Raw genomic sequence first — 24,581 nt, 5'->3', positions numbered from 1 at the left:
ACAAAGCTGACATACAAAAATCAGTAGCATTTCTACATACCAACAACAAACCAGCAGAAAAATAAATCAAGAAAGCAATCCTATTTACAATAGCTATCAAAAAAATAAAATAGCTACGAAAAAATTTAACCAAGGAGATGAAAGATCTCTACCATGAAAATTACAAAACACTGATGAAAGAAATTAAAGAGGACACACAAAAAATGAAAAGTCATTCCATGTTTATGGATTGGAAGAATTAATATTATCAAAACGACCATACTACACAAAATAATATACAGATTCAATGCAATCCCTATCAGAATACCAAATGACATTCTTCACAGAAATAGAAAAAAAAATCTTAAAATTCATATTGAACCACAAAAGCAATCCTGAGGAAAAAGAACAAAGTTGGAGGCATCACACTGCCTGTCTTCAAAATACACTGCAAAGCTATAATAGCCAAAACAGCATGGTACTTGCACAAAAACAGACACATGAACCAATGGAACAGAAAAAAGAACCTAGAAATAAACCACGTGTCTACAGTCAACAGACCTTTGACAAAGATGTCAAGAACATACACTGGGGAAAGGACAGCCTCTTCAATAAATGGTGCTGGGAAACGGAGATATCCATATGCAGAAAAAAGAAACTAGACACCTATCTTTCACCATATGCAAAAATCAACTCAATATGGATTAAAGACTTGAATGTAAGATACTCAGGTGTAAAACTGCTTGAAGAAAACAGGGGAGACGCTCCAAGACATTGGTCTGAACAAAATTTTATGGAGAAGATTTCTAAAGTACAGGCAATAAAAGCAAAAATGACATATGGGATGACATCAAACAAAAAAGCTTCAGTACAGCAAAAGATACAATTAACAGAGCAAAGAGGCAACCAGCAGAATGGGAGAATGTATTTGCAAACTATTCATCCAATAAGGGATTAATATCCAGAATATACAAGGAACTTAAACAGCAAATAATAATCTGATTAAAAAATGGGCAAATGAGCTAAAAAGACATTTTTCAAAAGAAGACATGCAAATGGCCAATAAGTATATGAATAAATTGTTCAATATCACTAATTATCAAGAAAATACAAATCAAAACCACAATGAGATATCATCTCACACTGGTTACAATGGCTATTATCAAAAAGACAAAAAATAACAAACGCTGACAAGGATGCAGAGAAAAGAGAACTCTCATACACTGTTGGTGGTAATGTAAATTAATACAGCCATTATGGAAAACTGTATGCAGGTTCCTCAAAAAAAACTACAAATAGAACTACCATATAGTTCGAGCAATCCCACTGCTGGGTATTTATGCAAAGAAAAGAAAATCAGCATACTGAAGAGATATCTATACCCCCATGTTTATTGCAACAGTATTCACAATAGCTAAACTATGGAATCAACTAAGGTGTCCATCAACAGATAAATGGATAAAGAAAATGTGGTAAACAAACATGACAGAATACTACTCAACCACAAAAAAGAATGAAATCCTGTTATTTGTGGCAAAAATAGATGAGCCCAGAAGACATTATGTTAAATGAAATGTCAGGCACAGAAAGATAAATGATGCATGTTCTCACTCATGTATGGGAGCTGAAAAAAAATAAGTTGAACTTTTAGAAGTAGAGGACAGGGGCCGGCCTCATGGCACACTCGGGAGAGTGCGGCGCTTGGGTGCGCAGCAGCGCTCCCGCCACGGGTTCGGATCCTATATACGGATGGCCGGTGTGCTCACTGGCTGAGCGTGGTACGGACGACACCAAGCCAAGAGTTGCGATCCCCTTACCGGTCACAAAAAAAAAAAAAAGAAAAAAAAAGAAGTAGAGGACAGAATTGTGGTTACCAGAAGCTGGGAAAGGGAGGGGTCAGAGGAGGTGGAATAAGGAGAGGTTGGTTAATGGACACAAAATTACAGCTAGGCAAGAAAAATTAGTTCTAGTGGTGTACAGTAGTACTACACATCTATAATTAACAACAACTTATTGTATGTTCTCAAATGGACAGAAGAGAGGAGCTCAAATGTTCTCATCACAAAAAAATGATAAATTTACACAATGAATATGCTAACTATCCTGATTTGACAATCACACATTGTGTACGTGTACTGAACTATAACTCTGTACCCCATAAATATGTACAATCAATGTTTCCATTAAAAAATTAATAAATTCCTTTAAATTTAAAAAGATAAGAAGAAGATAAAATAAAATGTTCAGACACAAACTCCTGGGTCTTATGATCTTTCTGAGGGCTCTAACCTGACCTGCTGGTTGAAAAATACTAGTGCAAAGTGGAAGGCTTAACACTTCTGGGCACACAGACCATTTTGTTAGGACCAAAATCCTGTATTCAGCTTATTCTTCTACTTGCTCCCAGTTGCCACTTAAAAAATAAAAAAAAATTTTAAAAAAATCAAATTTGTGGTGTTTTTGCCACAACTTCAAAGGCCTAATTTTTGACTGAAATCTAATATTGATTTTTGAATTAAAATCTACAGTGGAAAAAAAAACTTATTTTTAAAAAATAATGGATTTCCATTTAGGAATAAAGCATACACATCTTGAATATTCTTTAATAATCAGTAAGGGATCAAACACCAGAATATTTATACTGTTATTAATATAAATGAATAGTTAGTTGAAAGCATACTTTAAAATTCAATTTTCCAAACTCTAGTCATCGATATTCCCTTCAGGGGTGGTTCCTGTACTATTGCTTTTGGCTCTTGTTCTTTTTTTTAAATAATGGAAAAAGAATTTCAAATGGCAACCACACAGACTTAAGAAAAGTAAAGAAAGTCCCAGACTACGTTGCCGAAGGATAGATAGTGCATTACAATGGCAAGGTATTATAATTAGGAAGTAGTTAAATAATCATTCTTTACCCACTACCTTCTAACCACCTGTATATTGAAACCACACTTCCAAACCCTAATTTTGGATTTCCAAAAAAATTTAAGTTTATATGTCACATAGTATGCAGCAGACCACTAAATTACATAGTTGACCAAAATGTCATTTAGAGTGATTCCATAGGAAGGTAAACTGCACATGTATTAAACTGTAAACTTTAATTTTTCAAAGAATCTACATGTAAATAATCAGCAATTTCCATAGGAAAGTATGACATATTAGATTTCACACACTAATACACTTCAATGTGTAAAATGCATATGAAATTAAAACTGGTAAGATTTTTTTGAAGAATAAAATTAACATAAAACGTATCTTATTAAAACACGGGAAAGTCTTCCATTGCTATCCTATGAGTTAAATGTGTACTTATCTACAGTTGATTTTTAGTAGATGCTATCAATTCTATATTCACTTTAATGTAATTATAACCACTTTACTGACAAGCTAAGGATTTCTATCTTACATGCATTAATTTCTAAATGTGAATTATAGAAACATGAAAATCATTTACCAACAGATTTATCTTAAAAACTATAAAAATCTCAACATGTAAAATAAAGCTACAAGACCACAAAAGGTATTTAAAAGTCCACACGCTTTAAAACATTACCCAGTCCCTAACTGCTTTTCCTTTACACTAAAAAACTTAACAGTGTCATTTGTATTAGGTTGTTTCATACCATTAATAAATTGGACATAGTAGTTCAAGAACCTCCCAAAATGGTAAAAAGCCTCAGACCATTTCACTACTTTTTCTCTTAAAGCACTAAGAAACAAGTGCTGCTTATTACTGCAAATTATAAAAAAAGAATTAATTCAGTGAAGTTATTAGATATTGTCTTTTTAAAGAAATTTTTCAAGTAGGGAATATTTATTAAAAGAGTTAAAAGTGATCAGTTAAAACCTTTTAAGAATATGTACTTCTGAATCAGTTCAAAAAATTGCTTTCTTGAAACTGCACAAACCTAAAATAACTTCTGCTTCATGTACAGATCAGATGCAGTGCGTGGGCGTTTTCTGTCATGTGGTAACAAGCTGTTCTGGTGCAAGACAAAAAATTAGACTTAACTCTGAGAACAGATTAAGCTATTAACTCTTTCTTGTGTTGTGATATAAATATGGAATCATTCATCTTAGATGAAAACTAACAAGTGACTAACATATGCTGACTTTCAGAGCACATGTTCTTTGGAGTAAGTCATTTAGGGTCAGTAAATAACCGCACTTAAGTAAAAAACACACTTCAATTGACACAAACCTCACATAGGAGCTCCTTTCCAGGTGGGGCTACTATGTGTTTCCCTACAAGTATGGAAGGGGAAAAAGGCGAGGCAAGGTACAATCAGGGAACAGAACACACCAACTTGCTCATCAGCAGCAGAAGTAAACTCAGAAAAGATTTTTCGCTTTAGGAACAAAAGAGCAAGGAGAGGGCTCTTTGTTCAGGAAGCATTAACTGTGTGCTTCAGTTTCAGGTTCCAGAGTCCAGAACACTGGACTGGGCTCCCAGCTCCATAACTTAGCGGCTATGAAACTTTAAGGTCACTCAATCCTTCTAAGCTTCATTTTTCCAGAAATTTAAGTAAAACCTTCAGTCCAAGGCCTGGTACAGTAAAAATAATCAATAAATATTAATGTTCATCAGAAAACCAAAAAAGAAGAGAAGCCGAGGTTGAAAGCAAGAAGTTGTAGCACTGGAAAGGTGGATAAGGGTACTAAGCCCTGAACTCAAGGGAAAAAAGGGGATGAAGGAAGAAGTTTAGAACCTAAGACAAACTCCCCAAGGGCCACATGGGCAGGACCCTCCGGCTACCACAACTCTTCTGATCCAAACCCTGTCCCTGTACCTCATTTCTCAGCCCTTTACCTCCCCCTATCCTACTGCTATCTTCAATTCCTGCCCTGTAACACTAGTCCCAGTTATGGCTTAGAAGAAAGGAGAGCCTGTTCCTATTATCTGGGTAGGTGGCAGGAAACCTTTTATAGTCTTGTACCCTCAAGGAAGAACTCTATGTTTTTCCCCTAGAAACATTATTGTAAGAAGTGGTAAAAATCTACAATAACATATATCCTTATTAGGTACATAATGAGTTAAAAAAAAAAAAGGCCTTCATGAGCTGATTAAAAGGCTGACAGTCAACAGTTACAAGAAAATATATTCACATTCTGAACACTTGTCTTTTAAACAAAGCTTGAGTATGCAAACTGTTGGTAAGCTGGGGACATTCGGTAGGTATATTTTCAAAATGTAAAGATTACTTCCAGATATTGAAAATTTTTCAAAAAAATACAACTACTTACTGTAATTTTTATAGCTTTGTTCAACACATTTACCCATTCCACCAGGTCCTGCTGATCATTGGCTTGTAGGAAGTATTTCCTCATTCCTGCATTCATAACTGTTGAGAGAAAAAATAAACACCCAAAACATTGAAACAAATTAGTTTTGCATGTTATTAGCCATCTGTATTTGTTTTGTGAGCTTTGTTTATTTTCTTTACTCATATTTCTCCTGTTTATTCATTTATTTATTAATTTATTGGAGTTTTTATATTAATCTTTCTATTTTATTAAAACTGCTTTTCCCAGTCTGTCAAATGTCTTTTCACTTTGCTCATGGTATCTCTGATCAAACACAAATATTCTATCAATCTCTTTTCTTTTTTTTTTTCTTTTTTTGTGACCGGTAAGGGGATCGTAACCCTTGGCTTGGTGTCGCCCGCACCACGCTCAGCCAGTGAGCACACCAGCCATCCCTATATAGGATCCGAACCCGCGGCCTCGGCGCTCCTAGTGCCACTGCGCTCCCAGCAACGCACTCTCCTGAGTGAGCCATGGGGTCAGCCCTATCAATCTCTTTCTTTAATGCTTCTAGATTTCATATAATATTTAGAAAATCTCCCTAAGATTATAAAAATAAATGCCTTTATTTTTCTATCCCTTATGAATTTTCTTTATATTTAAAATCTTAATGTATTTGGAACTTTTTATGCAATTTAACTTATTAGTATGCCTTTAAGGACTATCTACTTACATAAACCAAAGCACATCTGCACATATATTGTCTACAAACTATCATAGTCAACTCCTAAATTAAAACTATTTATTATACATCATGTGAACTTATTTCAAAAAACATAAATATTATTTTAGGAGCTAAGGCATCTGAATAGCAACACTGTTGCAACTGTTCAAATATAAAAATAACTTCCAAAAGTCTCCACCAAAATTTTAAGTAATATACTAGCATCCAGTTGAATATGACTAAGGGAAGGGGAAAATGAAAATCCTCATAAAAAAGTTATTTCTCAAGCACACAAGACTTTGAAATTGGGACTGAGACCAAGGCACCCTAAACCAGAGCTTCCTTGAATTGATATGAGGGTTTTAGAAAGGAAGTCAAAGCATATCATGTGAAGTGTTACAAAACAACTAGTCTGGAAGGAAGAAATTTAACACACTATAAATCTGTTCTTTTATAACTTTCCAGAGACTAGAGAAATTATAAATGCCATAAATCTGTATTAAGATAAATTAGTAACTTACTAGGACATTATAGTCTTAGTAAGAAATTTAACACACTATAAATTTGTTCTTTTATAACTTTCCAGACACTAGAGAAATTATAAATGCCATAAATCTGTATTAAGATAAATTAGTAACTTACTAGGACATTATATATGTCAATAAGTAACTTTTGTTTTTAATTCCTAGCAATCACTAAGGCATCCTTTTATAATCTTTTTCCAGTTTAGGCAGAAGCTAAGCTCTCCTCATGGCTTCTTCTCCCTGGTGTTACTCTGGACATCTGCCTAGAACATCTGAAGAATCTGAAAATCTAAGCACTTATTAATACACTACACCTGGTACAAAGTAAATGCATTATATATAATATATATGTAATATATTAAAAATACATATATTTTTGAATGAATACTATTTATAAAAGGACCTCTTTTAAAGAAGAGAAGAGAGGCATGTATACCTTTAAAAAAGACCCTTGGCACACCTCACAGTCTGAATAAAAGCACATGTGCTTTGAGAATTATTTCATGGCAAGAAGGGCATAGTGATATGATACAGAAAAAAATCAGAGCCAGGAATCAGATCTGACTAGTTTATACCCTTACAAGCAATATCATCTTATAAACATCATTTAAACTCCCTAAGCTCCACTTTCTCATCTATGAAATGGGAATGCCTCCCACCACTTCCTTAAAGGGTGAAAATAATATATGTAAAGAAACTAGCACAGTGTTTGGGGCAGCAAAAACATTCCTCTTCTTCACTGTCATCATCTGGAGATTTCCAAGAAGTAAGGAAGTATTGTAGAAAATGTAAAGCAAATACTGAAAAGCGGTGTGTTAACAATATCAGGGGGAGGGGAGACAGGGAAAGCAAAAAAAAAAAAAACTTCAAATAAAACAAAACAACAAAAAAACACAACTAAAACATCTCTAATTTGCCATGACTTTAAAGCAAAGGTTTCATCATGAACGACGAGGGCATCCTTAGAGCCCTATGTCCTTCCTGCCTTTTCACTTGAGTACTTCTTTACTTCAACCATCAGAGTGAATACATCAAGTGGATAAAACTTGAAGCACAAATGCTAGGTTACCTGCAAACAAAAATCTCACAACCTAGGATCAACTGGTTATGGATCAAGTGGTTATGACGCATTTCATCATATTATTTTTTTGTCCATTTTTTCCACTGCTTTTCTATTCTATTATTTCTCTCTTAGATGCTGGACTTCCTTGTTGGAGATCTAATTCTCTTATTTCTCTCCCATTATCTATCTTTACCTTTGTTCTACTTTCAGATTTCTTTGACTTTTTCTTGAGAGTTTTGCACTGTCTCATGCTCCTTTTTCTATTTGATAATTCTCTTTCCTCAAATGTTAAGTAATCCTGGGCTGTCTATTCATATTTTAAAATGAGGTACTAAAAAGACTGATTTAAAGCTCTCTTGGGTTGTTGTGGGGTTTTGGAATGGTGAACCTCACTGTATGGCAAGACCTTCTAGTAGAAATGCCCAGATGTCAGTACCAATGCATCTTTCTCTAGGGTATTCAGATTCTTATCCCACATCAGCCTGGCTGCCCAGTGCTCTGGGGCTGGATGCAGGACAGGGTTGTATTCAGTGTACATACTTTCATTTAATCCTCCTATTTTCAGTTTCATGCCTCATTCTTTCCCTCCTCTAGGACTGGTGTCCCCAAGTACAGAGTCTCACTGATTCTATTTCTGGAGATACCACACATCCCATTTCCTGCTGGGATGGGGAAGGGCAGCTGCCTGACTGAACCAGATGGAGGCAGGGACTAGAGGTTTTTTCTTACATAGACATCAAACAAAGTCCCAGTTTTCTGTCCCTCTTCATTGTTGCTTCCCGAAAAAGTATATGTCCCATACCTAAGGCTATCTAGAGTTGGGGTGGGGACAGGACACTGAAATGGTTAGCTTTTCATTGGCTTTGTCCTCTACTCTGCTAAGTTATCTACCAGTCCTTCATCTACTTTCCATTTTCATATACCATGGGTTACAGATGTCTGCTACCTTCATCAAAGACAACTTGAATGTTTCTTGTTCTGTTTTGGAGCAATTTGAGAGGAGATACACTGTCATTTTGCATGGAAGTTGTGATTCTATTTTAGAAGCCAGTGCCTCTCTCTGACGGCAAGCATTTTATAAATCTTTTTTCTACTACCACTAGTAACAGAGGACCAATAAACAATTGACAGATCAATAAAAGGCTAATCTTAATCTTGGATTCCAACTAAAAATCACCCATTCTAAATACCCCAATAATTATGAATGTCAAATCTATTACTTATATTACTATTCCTTCAAACTATAAGTTTGAGATTTAAAATAAAAAATTTTTGTCAAAAGCATGTGCATTATACATTTTAAAATACAAAGTTCTCTGTTACTTGACTTGTCCCCAACAGCCTTTCATTCAGAAGGCTGAATATTATAATTTTAATAAACATGTAGCTTTTTAAATAGTTTCTTGGTAGTGATAAAAGCATATAGAGGACTCCCTGAACAGCTACATTTCATTCCGCTCATATCTTATTTTCTTACTGGATACATACGATTGCCATCAAATGCTATTCCTAACATTTTGCCTACAGAACAAACCTGCCCTTGGCAATCAACAAAAGAGAGCAAAGACCATTAACATCAATTCTACTCCCAAAAAGTACCTTTTTTGCTTTAATGTAAAACTGTCTCTTTTGATGTCAATTGGCCACTCCTACTAATTTTTGTCCCTTCCACCATTAATGTACACTAACATACTCTCAGAGAATATTAATTCTCCCAGCTTCAACTACCACCCACTATTTTAGCAGACTTCAAATTTCTCCACTCTTGGTCTTCAAGCTCCATCTAGTCCTCAATTACTGTCACTAGAACATTTCCATTTGTAAGTTCCCCCACCATTTCAAACTCCCTACCAAATATTTCACCCTATCAATCAGCTCTCCCAATTCCTAATTTCTTTCCTTGAAGCAAACTTCCCTGCTACCTCTCTCTTCCCTTCAACTTTCACATATCCAGCCACCTAGTTCCTGCACTTTTCCTTCTAATGTTTTTCGTCCTTCCTCTTTCTCCCATTGCCGCTACCCTGATTCAGGCCCTTACACAAGTATAGCAGTTCAACAGCCACTCAACTAATCTACCTGCATCAAGATTCTCCTACCCATACAGCAAAACAAACAAGCCCCTTTCGTCTTATGCCTGCTTTCTAGATGCTCTCAACTTTCTCTCCTCCCTTTTTCAAAATAAAAAATGTTTTGCTTGTCAACACAATGCATCCTGACTTCCGCCTGCCTTTTTCCTCTTCAGCCTCTCACCGTTCCCTCCAGCTTCAGTTCCACACACTCCACGCCTTTCTCCCTTGCACACCTCTGTCCAAGTGTTCCTCCCACCTTTATCCCCACTGGCAAAGGATGATCAGGAGTTTAACAGGCCACCAACTCAGGTGTCTCTCATCCAGTGTGGCTCCCCAACAAAAATTTGAAGCTCATCCTTTGTGCTTCCTTAATAGATGGTACACCCCTCTCTTTACTAATAGTGATAAGTGTAATGATAAGGACCTGGTTTTGCATCTGCCTGTGAGACAACCAGCCTGCGAGATCCTTAAGAGCAGCAACTGCTGCTTAATCATTTCACAGCCCCAGTGCCAAGCACAGTGTCTGGCAAGTACTAGGCAGCCACTAAACATTTGTTGAACAAACTAACCTGATACCCTCACCTACTCCTACCCCCAAACTGTAGATTTCTCATTACCCACAAGCTGGAGACCAAATCCTTCCTTTTCATTATTTATGTATTTGATACAGAGTAACATAAGGTAGAAAGTTAAAAACTACTTATAATTTAACTGGAGGTGATCATTATAAATGTCATAATAATGGTTACATATGGGTGGAGGAAGGAGGCTGTGACAGGAAAGAGGCTTAGAGTGGGAGGGGGGATGGGTGGCAACATTTTATTTCCTCACCTGGATGATGGTTACAAGGGAATTCACTTTAGAATAATTCATTAAGCCATAGGTTTGTTATGTGTGCTTTTCTGTGACTATTTTCTTTTACAATATGATGTAATTATATCAGTCTAATTTAAAATAACTGAAATAAAATATGACACTTACCAAAACAGAACTCAGCCTTTGGCCTTAGCTTAGTTGCATCGCTAACCTAACAAGAAAAAGAAAGATGAGTTACTCACTTCTTCATATGCTACCAACCTGAACTACTGAGTAAACTTTCACATGTATGATTTTCTAATAATCATGCACATTTAGCATATACATCTAAAATTAAACTTTAAAGGCAAGTGAAAAAGAACAGCAAATTAAACATAGAATCTGGGTCCCAACAGTGATATGTTTAAAACAAATGACACACCCATGTTTTCTTTGAACAAACTTGTTTTTTCTTCAAAGAAATGTGAAGAAATTGAAAGTAAACCATTAGGTTTTATGTCACACATATAAATATTTCTAGTTTATCATAATTTTCAAAATACCCTCAACGAATACACAAACTATGAATTCTTCCCAAATTGCATATTTCTAAGTTAGCTCTGAACTGTAAGCAAAAATGGTGGTAAGTAAGTGGGAGACTGTGTATTTAAAGTCCAAAAATTCAGAAAGCACTAATCTGCTATGAGGAAATCAAAATGGTACTCGATCCTCTCTTATACTGGAGATACAGTACAAGGGGGTCATTTTATTAAGTGCAGCACATAGTTCATTTCAGAAGGCAAAGCAACTAGCTGCACTTGGTTGTTGCTAGCCCTTTAAAGGAAGTAGCTCTTGGAAGCCCATTCATGACTATTGCTATGCTGTTGCCCAGGGACAGAGCTCATAACTGTAGCATCTGTTTTGTATCTACTAAAGGAATTCTAAGTTTGGGGTTCCTGACTGATCCCAACTACAAATTCGCAGCTCTGAGTCACACTGAAGTTTGTACCAGAAATAAATTCTGGAAAAAAAGTGGCATGTCTAAAGTAGAGTACAAACTGTACAATTCAAACTTCAGTGAGCTGTAGGACAGGGATGAAAGTGGACAGAATTGCACAGCAAAGAGGTTATATTTGAAAAGAGGAGCAATGAAGGAGGGGAAAGCAGCTGGCCGATCACCCCACCTACTTTACTGAGTTAATACTTTATTTCAGGAAAGAGCTCCATTTTTAAAAAGACCAGGCAATGAACAATTTAAAAGATATAGGCTGTTGGGCAATCTTGCCCTCCCTCAACTGCCTATTTCAATAAAATAGACCTCCCACATCACTTTGTTGAGAGTAAAAAATGCTTGGCAGTATATTTACATGACATTACATTACACATGAACTATAGGCAATCAAGCAAACTGGGGGTCTAAAGTTTATTTTACAATGGAATGCTATGTCTCCTAATAATAATCTCCACAAAATTTAAGACGAGAACTACCCTGAAGCATTTTTTAAAATGTCTTAATTTATAGAAACACTTGAAGTAAGCTTAAACAGTATTTGTCTCTTGTAAATTTACATCAGACTTTTAAATGTTTCATTTTAAATATGTAATCTTTATTGCCCAGGGTCTAAGTTTTTTTGTTAATAAGAATAAATAGCTCTATTGCAGTACTGATAACTATTTTATTTATAAAAATATCTGTCTTCTAAATAGAGGCATATTTGTCAATTGGTCTTCTGTTAAAGTGGTCCACCTTTGCCAACAGATCATATTATATGCATAATAGTACACATATTATTTAATAATACTGTTATTACCTTTTAAATCTCATATTTTAAGTAATTAGCAAACTTTTATTGCTTTTGTGTAAAACACAAAAAAACCCACAGGGCTAGCACCTTAGCATCTCAATCTCAGTTCCCAAAACATTAAAAAAAGAAAATGAGAAAAAAACTTTTTGAAAACTTTTGAAAAACTCTGAAAAGAAAAATAATATTGCAAAAATACCAAACAAATCAACAAACGAGAAAACATAAAATAATAGAGATGGACATAAAATGAAAAGGGAAAAAAATCATCCTTTCAACATATAGTCCACATTTTCCTTAAAATAAAACAAAGAAACAAAATATCAAAGGCAATAGGATTTAAAAATTGTAAACAGTCTAAACGAACATGACACTGACTTAAAAAATCTTCTCCAGACTTTCTCAAGATAGAACCTGATTGCTAACTGATTGCTCCCTTTCTGATGTTCATATACCTGGTCATAAAAGTTTAAATGTTAACTTTTGCAATTTGCTACATCCTGTAAATTAAATTCATATTCTCCCTAATTTTATCAATTTAAAGCACTTCCTAAATATAGTAATCAGGTACTGTTTTCAGCATGATATGAACCTGAACATCAGTTTCCGGGAAAGAAACTGCTACTTCTATTCACAATCCCATTCTGAGGGATTTTACTTCATGCATGAATATAAGACAACATATAAAGACTACCTTTGAAATGTAGGTAAGTTTAATGGCTCCAACACGTGATGATCCAGAAGGCAGGTTCTGGAAACAAATCATTAATGCATAGTTAATACCCACCATTACATATTTATTTTATAATGTAATGTTCCAGATATACTAAAAAAGTTAAAAAATTAGATTTTTTAATATCACATTTTACAAATCAACTTTTTTCAGTTCAAGTATTTATCAGGTTTGAAAAGCTGAAATCAAGTTGACAAGTTGACAACTTGGATAACAAGACTGAATCCTACTCTGTTCCATTATAATGCATTCTAAAACTATGAAAAAGCTATTTTTTTCATCATAGCTAAACCAATATACTTTTTTCATGAACTGAAGAAGCCATAAACACGATCAAATTTTGTTCCTGAAAGCATCAGGAAAAAATATTTAGAGACATAAAATAAACACAATTTTAAAAGATTATACATATTACTTTGTTCCATTAAAATTTCTTTCTCAAATATATTTCTTGAAAAAAATGGATTGAACTTTCCCCCTTTTAAATAGTTTAGTGTTTGTTATACCATATTTAATCTACAGTGATACTTCTTTTCAAAAAAAAAAAATTATTGATTCTCTTTAAATCATATGCAGAGAATGTATATATTGGTACTTTCACACAAAATATTTTTACTCTTCCTTTAACAAGTTTGGGATGTGGTTTGTGTCACAAAAGAGCTAAGGGTAAAGAATTATGAGGAGGAAGAATCATTTCTGGCTCAAGCTATCAGGAAAGACTCTGAAGGAACAAACAACATTTAAGCTAGACTTAAAAGGAAAATTTTGAAATACAAAGAGCAGGAGAGAGAATATTCCAAGCACAGAAAACAATCAAGCTACAAAAAGCAGTTGAGGGTACACAGAAACCCCATACTAGGATGGGATAATGGCTGAGCTGGGCTGTCATAGTGTCATACAGGATTGTAGCAGAAAACAGTAGTTGGGGAACTTAAACAGAGAATCTAATCATAGAGGACCTAAATAAAAAACAAAGTAGCAAAGAATTTATACTGCTGAGAATTGGAAACCAATGAAGAAGGCTTGTGAGTAGATCCGTAATCAAAATTATACTTCAATTAATTAATACATACTATAATAAATTGAATTCATTATAGAGGGGAAAAAATAGAGGAAAGAAAACCAGATAAAAGAATCTGGGAAAAATAAAAAAATATAAATGAAAAGACTGATAGAAAATTTCAAAAGTAAAACTAAAACAACCTTGATTTTTAAAATGCTAGAAATTAAGCAGGACCAACTTTTTAACTGACTTTATAATAATGTATATATTTTTAAAAAAATCTGTGGACTTGTTCTAATAAATATTAGGAGGTAACTTTCTCAGACCTCTATAAGCTTGCTGGAAGCCTAGACATTTCAAAGACTTAAGATTCCCAAACACAAACTGGTTATTGTTGACAGGGACAGGGCTTTTCAAAATTTTCACTCCTATGTATAGTAAAACTGCTTTATGTTTGCTTTAACCTGTATACCATGTACAAGCTTCCAAATATAAATAATAAGTATATATGAAAAGTAAAATTATAATTTTTTAATGTGTGACTTTAAAAGGTTAGTTGTATTCTTACATATGTTTTATGTATAGAGGTTTATATTTTTTATTTTTTTAAATTTTGGATAAGGAAATGAAATGCAAAAATGTCTTCAAAAATCCCTAAATACTACCAAAGTGATTTTTTTCAAATACTGTTACCTTTCCATTCAAGATATTTTTTTTTCTTTTAAGTCTTTCATCGTCTATTATTTTAACTAGCTGAATAGAGCTCTAAGCCTTTGTGTGGGGAAGAAATGAGAAACCAAAGCATGACATAAAGGGTCAAAGATTAAACAGTAGAACAGTACAGGGAAATATAAGTGGATGGGAGATAAAGAATATTTAAAATATCCCAGTTTCTATGGACCAACATGAATGCTGTCAAGTTCAACTGGAAAAAAATGGGTTTCAAAACTTTTTACTTGACAATGAACAAGAAATAATAAACTAATATGACATTTAAGATAAAAAGGGAAATAAGCCATTTGTTATTTATGAGTTCCTGAACTCATTTTGCTAAATACTTTTCTAAGTCTCTTCAAATTTACTTCCTACTACATCTACTTAATTATTTAATTCTCCACCATTACTAACCTCTTCAACAATACACAGAAAGCCCCAAACTGATTCCTAGTAATAAACTGGAATAGATTTTTTAAGCAATGGTTAGTGGCAAGGAAAGCAGTGATCAGAGGAAGAAGTGGCTCCCTAAGGACAAGTAAATTAAACTAATTTTCTTTCTTTATCAGGGGTGTTATGAGATGAGGGCAAAAGTAGGATTGATAGGTAGAAGATACAAGGAATTACATTTTAAGTCACAAAAAAAACAATAATTGAAGCTGCCCCAAATACGGTAAGTACGTTTTAGTAATATGTAGTTCAAACAACAGCTAAAATAAAGACCAGGGATAGATGGGTTTCTTGTATTGAGGAGGAAGTTGAATTAATAGTAAGGTCCTTTACAACTCAAATTCTATATAAGCAATCATACACACAATAGCACATGTATCTTGTCTAATCTAAAATCAGTATAAGGTAGTGAAGAATATTAGACTAGTTATCAGGGGATCTAGTTCTATGAAGCAGAATGGAACTTCCTACAAGTCCCTATTCTTCCATAGACTGTATGTTCCTTACCTGCACAAGAAGCCCCCTGGACAAGTTCAGCTGGAAGTTTGCCAGGGATTCATCCCTTGCTTTGCACATACTTCCTTGCAACATACATCTCCATTTTTAACTTTCATCACAATTTTTATTTAAAGATAAAGAGATCCACAGGTAAAGTTTAAAACTACTCAACAGATGATCTCTAACCTCAGGTGTCTTGCAGATCTTAAAACTGGGATTCTAATTTTTAATGTATGACATTTGCCCTAATGATTTGCAAGACAACAATAAAATCAAAATGCACTTCAGTTCATGGAATGTCACTACAATACTGACACTCAAGTCTGACACTGCCAGATGAAATGACTGCATATACACGTGAGCAAGTATATCAAGCAGTGTAAGTAGTTTATTCATCACAACAGCAGTCTCCATCCTAGACAACCATATCTTCAACCTAAATAAAAATTTTCCACCAGAGATAGCATTTCTCTCTCAAGGAGAAAAAAAAACATATATACAGGCATAAATTTTTTACCAAATAAACTTAGTTTCACCTTCTGAAATTCAAACAAGACAGTAGGGGTCTGGAGTGCAGGGCAAGGAAAGTGGAGCCAGTGGAAATAAATCTGGATATATACTATTTAGGAAGTTAAATCCTAAAGCCTGCATTGTATGTCAAATGTTTAAATAAACAAAACTTTCCTATGCTTTTAAAAGGTAACCATTTGGATTTTACAAACCTGTGGATTATCCATGTACCATACAAAACTATCTTCTCTGGTATCCAGTATGAAGTACCTTCGAAGAAATTTCCCACTGTTTTCATTTTCTTCAATGTCTAGAAAACCACAAATGCGATTCTGGCGATCCACATAAGGCATTTCTGGGCTTGAACATTACACTGTAAAATAAAAACATTAACAGTAAACTCCCTATGAAAAAGAAAAGTATTTCTCAGTGGACTTCAAGCATAAAATGTGCTATAGTACAGTCTGTTCAACAAGGAGCCTACATTAGGTGGGGCCAGTTAATATGAATACACACCAAATCTGAAGCATGAGCAGAAATCACTTTTGAACTTAAGCTTATTATGAATGGTTACTAAAAATAACTGTTCACATTGATGGAGACAAAAGAGAGCTCCTTAATTGAATAATTTATTTACTTTTTCTCTAAAATAAACCGAGGCGAGCCAAAAAATTAACTATCCAAACATTAACTCTCTCTCTTACAAATAGAGATCTAGCTTTTAGTTTATTTCAGAATATTTTTAAATTCAAAAAACAACAATAACTAATGTTTATTTATCCCTTACTATATGCTAGGCCCTGCTCAATGCTCTTTTCCATGCATTATCTCATTTAACATTCAAAATGACCCTGAGAGTAGGCATGTCATCCTCATTTCACAGATAAGAAACTTAACACTGAGAGGGAAAGAAACTTTCCAAGATTACAGAACTAGTAGGTAAAGAATCAAAACTTGAACCCAGATTCTTAGATTCTCGAGCCCATATCTTAAGTTCTATACCACCATGTCTCTATAAAACCTTTTGAATTGTTAAAACTAAAGTGAATTAAAATAAACTTAGCTAGCATAACAAAAAGAGAGAAGCAGGTATCACGTGCCTCCTGATGGATGACAGACACAATCACCTATAAAGTGAATATATAACAAAAAAAATCTGATCAAGTCACTACATCCTCTAATATCCAACAACAAATTTACAGGAAACACCAAACACAGAGGAATGTATTAAACTCCACCACAAGGATTCAATCAGCAAAAGCCAGACTGTGGGAAACAAAAGTACAAACTCAAATGTCTTTAGCAAATAAATTACTACAGGAAAAACAGAGAAAGAGAGACGTTAAGAGATTAAAAGAGACTTAAAAGGCACATCATATTCTGATTCTAAAGTACTAAAACTTTTGTTGTGTTGATTAAACTTAAAACCTATGACCTCCATTAAAAAAAAGCAGTTTCCACTTGTTCCCCAGAAACTATAGATATGTGACTCCTTCCTGATGTGATGCATAGTCCAAATCTGAAGACAGCTGTTTCTATTCTGGTACTTCTACAGTCAGCACCATCACATCTTTTGGCAGGATGCACTTATGTAATTAGTCCTTCATTTAAAGGTTTAAGGTAAATTTAACTCACAGTAAAAATTAAATTACAATGCACCCTGATATACTGTATATCTACATCACTATTCTGTATGCAGTCAGAGAAATGGTAAAACACACCAAAAAGTTTTAAATAAAACTATCCATTAAGTTTTAGCATGTATTTGTTATAAATCTAAACTTTGAGGAATTATTTTCTTTAATGAACTTACCCAAAGTTTCAAGAAAAATTTCCTGTAAACAAAGCTTAAAAAAATTAATACACTATATTAACATATACTACAGGTAAAAACTATCAACTTGGTGGTACCACCATGAGGATAGCCATAAGCCAATGAAATAGAATTGAGAGGTCAGAAATAAACTCATACATCTATGCCCAACAAATTTTCAACACAGGTACTAACACCATTCAATGGAGAAAGAACAGCCTCTTCAACAAATGGTGCTCTATGACTGGAATCCACATGTCAAAGAATGAAGCTGAAACCCTACCTCACACCATATACAAAAATTAACTCAATAAAAATAAGAGCAGAAACTATAAAACTTTTAGAAGAATATACAGGTGTAAACCTTTTTTACCTTGGATATAGCACTAAATTCTTAGATATAACACTAAAACCATGAACAACAAAAGAAAAAATAAGATAAATTGAACTTCAACAAAACTTAAAACTTTTGTGTATCAAAGGACATCAAGAAAGTCAAAAGACAACCTACAGGATGGGAAAAAATATTTACATATCATATATTTGATAAGGATCTGGTATCCAGAAAATATAAATAGCTCTTACAACTTAACAACAAAAAACAAACACCACAGTTTAAAAATGGGCAAAGGAATTGAAGGGACATTTCTCCAAAGACATATAAATGGCCAACAAGAACATAAAAAAATGCTCAATGTCATAAGTCATTAGTGAAATGTAAACCAAAACCACAAAGAGATACCACTTCACACCCACTAGGATACTATAATTAAAAGAAAGGAAGATAACAAGTGTTGACAAAGACACAGAGAAATTGGAACCCTCCTGCATGGATGGTGGGAATGTAAAATGGTACAACAGCTGTGTAAAACAGTTTGGCAGTCATTCAAAAGTTAAACACAGAATGACCATATGACCCAGCAATTCCACTCCTAGGTATTTACTCAGAATTGAAAATAGGTATTCAAACAAACACTTGTACATGAATGTTCACAGCAGTGCTATTCACAATAGCCAAAGGGTGGAAAAAACCCAAATGTCAATCAATGAGTAAATGGATAAATAAAATGTGGTATATACATAACAATTGACTATTCAGACATAGAAAGGAGTGAAGTAGTGATACATACTACGATCTGGATGAACCTTGAGAACATTATGCTAAGTGAAAGAAGCCAGCAACAAAAAGCTACATACTGATATTGTATGATTCTATTTATATGAAAGATCCAGAATAGAGAAATACAGAAAGACAGGAAGCAGGACTGATGGTTGCCAGGGGTTCGGGAGAACGGGAAATGGAGAAGAGCTGCTAAACAGATATGGGTGATGCTCTGACACTAGATAGAGATGGTGGTTGTGCATCATTTGTGAATTTATTAAACTGTATATACTAAAATGGTTAATCTTATGCTAATTTTACCTCAATTAAAAAAATAAACTTACATGATGTTTTAATGTTTCTTACTAGGCAGTTTCTACAATAACTGCCCCAATGCATTTAACTTACTTCTTAGTTTGTAAAACTAGGCTATATAAATTATCTGCCTGAAAAAAACTCAATGTCTTAGAATGCTCACTCTGAGAGAAGTCAGCTACCATTTAGGAAATCTCACTACCTTGAGACTGCCACATTGTGTGAAAGCCAACTCATCCCATGGGGAAGCTGTATGGAGAGAGGGGGCCAGCCCACAACCAGCTGTCCCAGCCATCCCAGCAGAGTGAGTGAGGAGGCTATCTTGACCATCCAGCCCACTCAAGCCTTCAGATGACTCTAGGCTCAGCTGCCATCTGACTGCAACTGCATGAGAGATCCTAAGAGGGAACTGCCCAGATGAGCACAATCAACCCAGAGAACAGTGAGAGATAATAAATTGTTCTTTTAAGCCACAAAAAAACCTTCAGGCATATACAATATAAATACAATATATAAAGATTTTTGTTGGTTTTACATTTGAAAATCACTATAATTCTAAACATCAACAGAATAAGGAGGAAAACCATATGATTGTCCCAATATATGCAGAAGAAACACAAAATTCAACACCTATTCATGGTAATACTCTCAGCAAGTAAGAACTAGAAGAGAATTTACTCAATCCCATAAAGGAAATCTTTGAAAAACACATAGTTTCATCATACTTAGTGGTAACAAACCAAATTACTTCCCCCTAAGATCAGAAAGAGGAAATGATACCTGATTTACCACTTCTATTCAACACTGTACTGGCCATTGCAATAAGGCCATGAAAAAAATTGGAATAAAGATCAGAAAGGAAGAAGTAAATGCCTCTACTTGCAGAAAACCCAAGGGAAACTACAAAAGTCAACTATTAAAAGTAATAAGTGAATTTAGGAATAGTAAGTGAATTTAAAAAGGTTATAGGATACAGAAACCAATTGTGTTTTTACTAGCAGTGAACTGGAAAATGAAATTTTAAAAATTCTATTTAGAATAGCATCACAAAACATAAAATACATAAAAATAAATATAACCAAAGATATGTAGGACCTCCATGTGTCAACAAAAAAATCTGTTTCTCAAAGAACAAAGTAGAAAGACTTACACTACTTGATTTCAAAACTTACAATAAAACTGTACCAATACAGACTGTATAATTTGTAAATATGTAGTTACAAATCAACAGAACAGAATAGTATTCAGAAAGAGACCTATAGTTACATAGTCCATGATTTTCAAAAAAGATGCAAGGTAATTCCATAGGGAAAGGACAGTCTTTTCAAGAAATGGTGCTGGAATGATTGGCTACCCATGTGAAAAAAAAATTCTAAATGGATAACAAACCTAATGTGAAAGCTAAAACAATGAAGTTTCTAGAAGAAAATACAGAAAAAAGTCTTCATGACCTTGGAAGGTAGACAATGACTTCTTAGATAAGATACAAAAAGCCTGCACCATATAATACTTGATATATTGAACTTAATCAACATTTAAAACTGTTCTTCAAAAGATACCTTTAAGAAATGAAAAGATGTAATGGCTGTACTAATTTACAGTCCCACCAACAGTGCACAAGAGTTCCATTTTCTCCATATCCTTGCCAGCATTTGTTATTCTCAGCCTTTTTGGTAACAGCCAATCTAGCTGGGGTGAGATAGTATCTCAATGTGATTTTGATTTGCATTTCCCTGATGATTAATGATGCTGAGCATTTTTTCATATTATGGAAAACAGTATGTTATGGAAAACAGTATGGAGATTTCTCAAACAACTACAGATAGAACTGCAGTATGATCCAGAAAGCTCACTTCTGGGTATACACCCAAAGGAATGGAAATCATCATGTCAAAGGGATACCTGCACTCCCATGTTCATCACAGCTCTACTTACAATAGCCAAGATATGGAACTAAACTAAATGTCCATCAACAGATAACTGGATAAGGAAAATGTGGTATATATACATGATGGAATACTATTCAGCCATAAAAAAGTTTGAAATTCTGCCACTTGCAGCAACATGGATGAGCTTGGAGAAAATTATGTTAAGTGAATTAAGCCAAGCACAGAAAGAGAACTACCACATGTCCTCACATAAGAGGGAGGGAGGAAGGTGGAAGGGGCAAGAGGAAGGGAGGAAACAAGGACCACAATAAAATGTTGAACTTCTTCAGAAAGAGAGAACAGACCTATAGTTACTAGAGATGGAAAAGGGAGAAGAGGAGGGGGGTTAGGGAATAATTGGATAAGGGACACAAATAAAAATTATGATTTATAATGATGAACATGCTAACAATATTAATTTGACCATCATATACTATACACAAATACTGATAGTCAACTCTGTACCCCTAAATATGTATAATCAATTATGTTTTGACTCAAAAAATAAATTTAAAAAAAGAATAGAGATATTAAGGGAAAAAATATATAAAAAGACAAGCCACAGAATGGAAGAAAATATTCAGTACACATATATCTATCAAACAACTGATATCCAAGAACAGGCAGGTAATTATTACAATTCAGTAAGACAACCAAATAGGAAAACGGGCAAAAAATGTGAGCAGACAAGTCAACAAATAAGAAATACAGATAGTAAATAAGCATACAAAAAGATGCTCATTATCATAAGTCAGGAAGGTATTGCAAATAAAAACCATGAGATACTGTGATATGAGAGATACCTATTGGAATGATTCAAACAAAAACAAAAAAGCCTGACAATACCAAATAATGTCAAAAATATGGAACAAATGAACTCTTACACATTGCTGGTGGGAAGGCAAACTGATATACCAACTTTGGAAAACAGCTTGGCAGTTTCTTATAAAATTAAAGATACTCTTACAATACAATCCAGCAATCTCACTCCTAGGTATTTATCTAAGTGAATCAAAGGCTTATGTCCACACAAAGTCCCAAATGTATGCAAACATTTATACCAGCATTATTCATAATTGGCAAACAATCCAAATGTCAAAGCTTCAACTTATTAATGAATACAACAAACTGTGGTACATTCAATACAACAGAATACTACTTAGCAGCATAAGGAATCAATTATTGATATACAGTCATATGCCATATCACAACAACAGACCATACATGCACAGTGGTAGGAGCAACAGGCTAGGTGTGTAATAGGCTACACCATCTAGGTTTATTTAGTACAGTCTGTGATGTTCACACAACAATAAAATCACCTAACAACGCATTTCTCAGAACATATCCCCATTGTTAAGTGACACATGATTACACAACAGGGATATATCTCAAATGTGTTTTGCTAAGTGAAAGCAGCCAGACCAAAAAGGCTATAGGGACAGAGAACAGATTAGTGGGTGAAAGGAGGAGAGGACTTCAAAGGGTAATAGAACTGTTTTGTATCTTAATTGTGGTGGAATACATGGCTATGCATTTGTCAAAACTATAAGACTACATGCCACAGAGTGAACTTAACTGCATGCAAAATAAAACAAACAAATAAATAACAAAACAGCAATAAAAATTATAGTGATAGAAAACAGATCAGTTACCAGGGCTTGAGATAGGGGGAAGGATCAACTACAAAGAAATATGAGGAAATTTTTTTGGTGCTGTAATAGTACATCTTGATTGTGGTGGTGGTGGTTACACAGTTGAATGCATATGTCGAAACTTACAAAACTGTACACTAAAATGGGTAAATTTTACTGTATGTAAATCATACCTCAATAATCTGAGTGTAAAAAAAAAAAAAAGATACAATACATAATCACCAGAATAACTAAAATTACACACACAACGCCAAATGTCATCAAAGATGTGGAGCATTCAAAATTTACACATTGCTGATGGGAATATAAAACAGTACAACCACTTTGGGAAAAGTTCTGGTAATACAACCAAACCTATCTTATGACCCAGCCATTCCATTCCTAGGTATTTACTAACCCAAGAAAAATAAAAACATATATGCACATAAAGACTGAGAAATACTTACAGCAGTTTTATTTATAAGTCCCAAATATCCATCAACAGGTGAACAGATAAACAAAATGTGGTACACCTATACCATAGAATACCACTGTACCATAAAAAGGAACTATGGATGCATGCATCAATATGGATGAATCTCAAAATCATTATACTAAATGGAAAAAAGCCAGACATCCAAAATCGAAAAAACGCAAACTAATCTATAGGGACAGGATGCAAATCAGTAGTTGCTTGGAGCTGTGGGTAGAGGGAAGGATGAACTGTAAGTGACATGAGGACACTTTTCAGGGTTCTGGAAATGTTCTGTGTCTTGAATGCAGACATGACCATTTTAAATGGATACAGTTTATTGTGTGTAACTTCAAAAAGTTCATTAAAAATCCAGTAGCAATTTAAAAAACTCATTGATAAATGACTATGAATAATTGTTTTAAAAGCTTTGCATGGCAAAAACATGATCAACAAAGTTAAAGCCAAGAGAAAATATCTACAATTTAATCCCAAAGGGCTAATCTCCCTAACATTTAAAGAGCTTGCAAAAAAATGTCAAGGCAAAGATATCAGAAGTTTGATAGAAAAATGAGTAAAAGACATGAAGAGACATTGCACAAAAAAGATATAAAATTGGCCCTTAAACATATAAAGAGATGCTCAACCACACTCATAAGGGAAATCCGAAAAACCATAGAGATACAGGCATTGCCACTGACATTGAGAAAAGAGGAAAACCAGACTTCATGTGCTTCCTCATAGAATGACATCATCCATGAATACTTTTGCAGGGATGGAGGAAACACCTGCAAAAAAAAAAAAAAAATCTTGAGTCTGACCAAGCCTCTAGAACCAATTTGTAGGAAATATAGAAGACAGAGGAAGAACATGAAAAACTATGCCACAGGGATTCAACCAGCAAAATCAACACTGTAAGGAATTTCCTAAGACAGAAAACTGGTTTCTTCAAAATTAAATTCAAAAGCAGTAGGTTAAAAGGAACTGCAAGAAAAACCTATAAATTAAAAAAAGACTTTAAAAGACATCTGGACCAATCACGACATGTATACCTTATTTAAATCCTGTTGTGCTTTGTTTTTTTGTTTTGTTTTGTTTCTAATAAACTGACATATTTTAAAAAAATAGAAATCTGAATATTGCCTGATGACATTAAGGAAATAGATATATATTTTTGGTGTGACAGTGGTCTTGTGGTTGTTATCA

The 24,581-nt window shown here is 34.2% G+C and overlaps 1 protein-coding gene across 6 annotated transcripts in view; it reads right to left on the bottom strand.

The window, feature by feature from the left end:
* The window catches only part of PLEKHA1 (pleckstrin homology domain containing A1), a 55,934-nt gene that overhangs the window by 23,204 nt on the left and 8,149 nt on the right, over window positions 1-24,581 (bottom strand). For 3 of the 6 annotated variants that reach the window (XM_063101905.1, XM_063101910.1, XM_063101906.1), the window contains exons 2-5: window positions 16,324-16,484; window positions 12,898-12,954; window positions 10,588-10,633; window positions 5,227-5,324 (exon numbers count right to left, since the gene is read on the bottom strand). In XM_063101905.1, coding sequence (XP_062957975.1) covers window positions 5,227-5,324; window positions 10,588-10,633; window positions 12,898-12,954; window positions 16,324-16,464 — 342 coding nt within the window. In that variant the 5' untranslated portion in view covers window positions 16,465-16,484. Of the gene's footprint in view, window positions 1-5,226; window positions 5,325-10,587; window positions 10,634-12,897; window positions 12,955-16,323; window positions 16,485-24,076; window positions 24,164-24,581 lie in introns of those variants that run through there. The other 3 variants (XM_063101908.1, XM_063101909.1, XM_063101911.1) reach the window with 2 other exon arrangements.

The sequence above is a fragment of the Cynocephalus volans genome, chromosome 7, assembly GCF_027409185.1.
Source record: "Cynocephalus volans isolate mCynVol1 chromosome 7, mCynVol1.pri, whole genome shotgun sequence".
Taxonomy (NCBI): Eukaryota; Metazoa; Chordata; class Mammalia; order Dermoptera; family Cynocephalidae; genus Cynocephalus; species Cynocephalus volans.
Note: the sequence above shows the minus strand (reverse complement) of the source record. Positions and strands in the feature narration are given on the sequence as shown.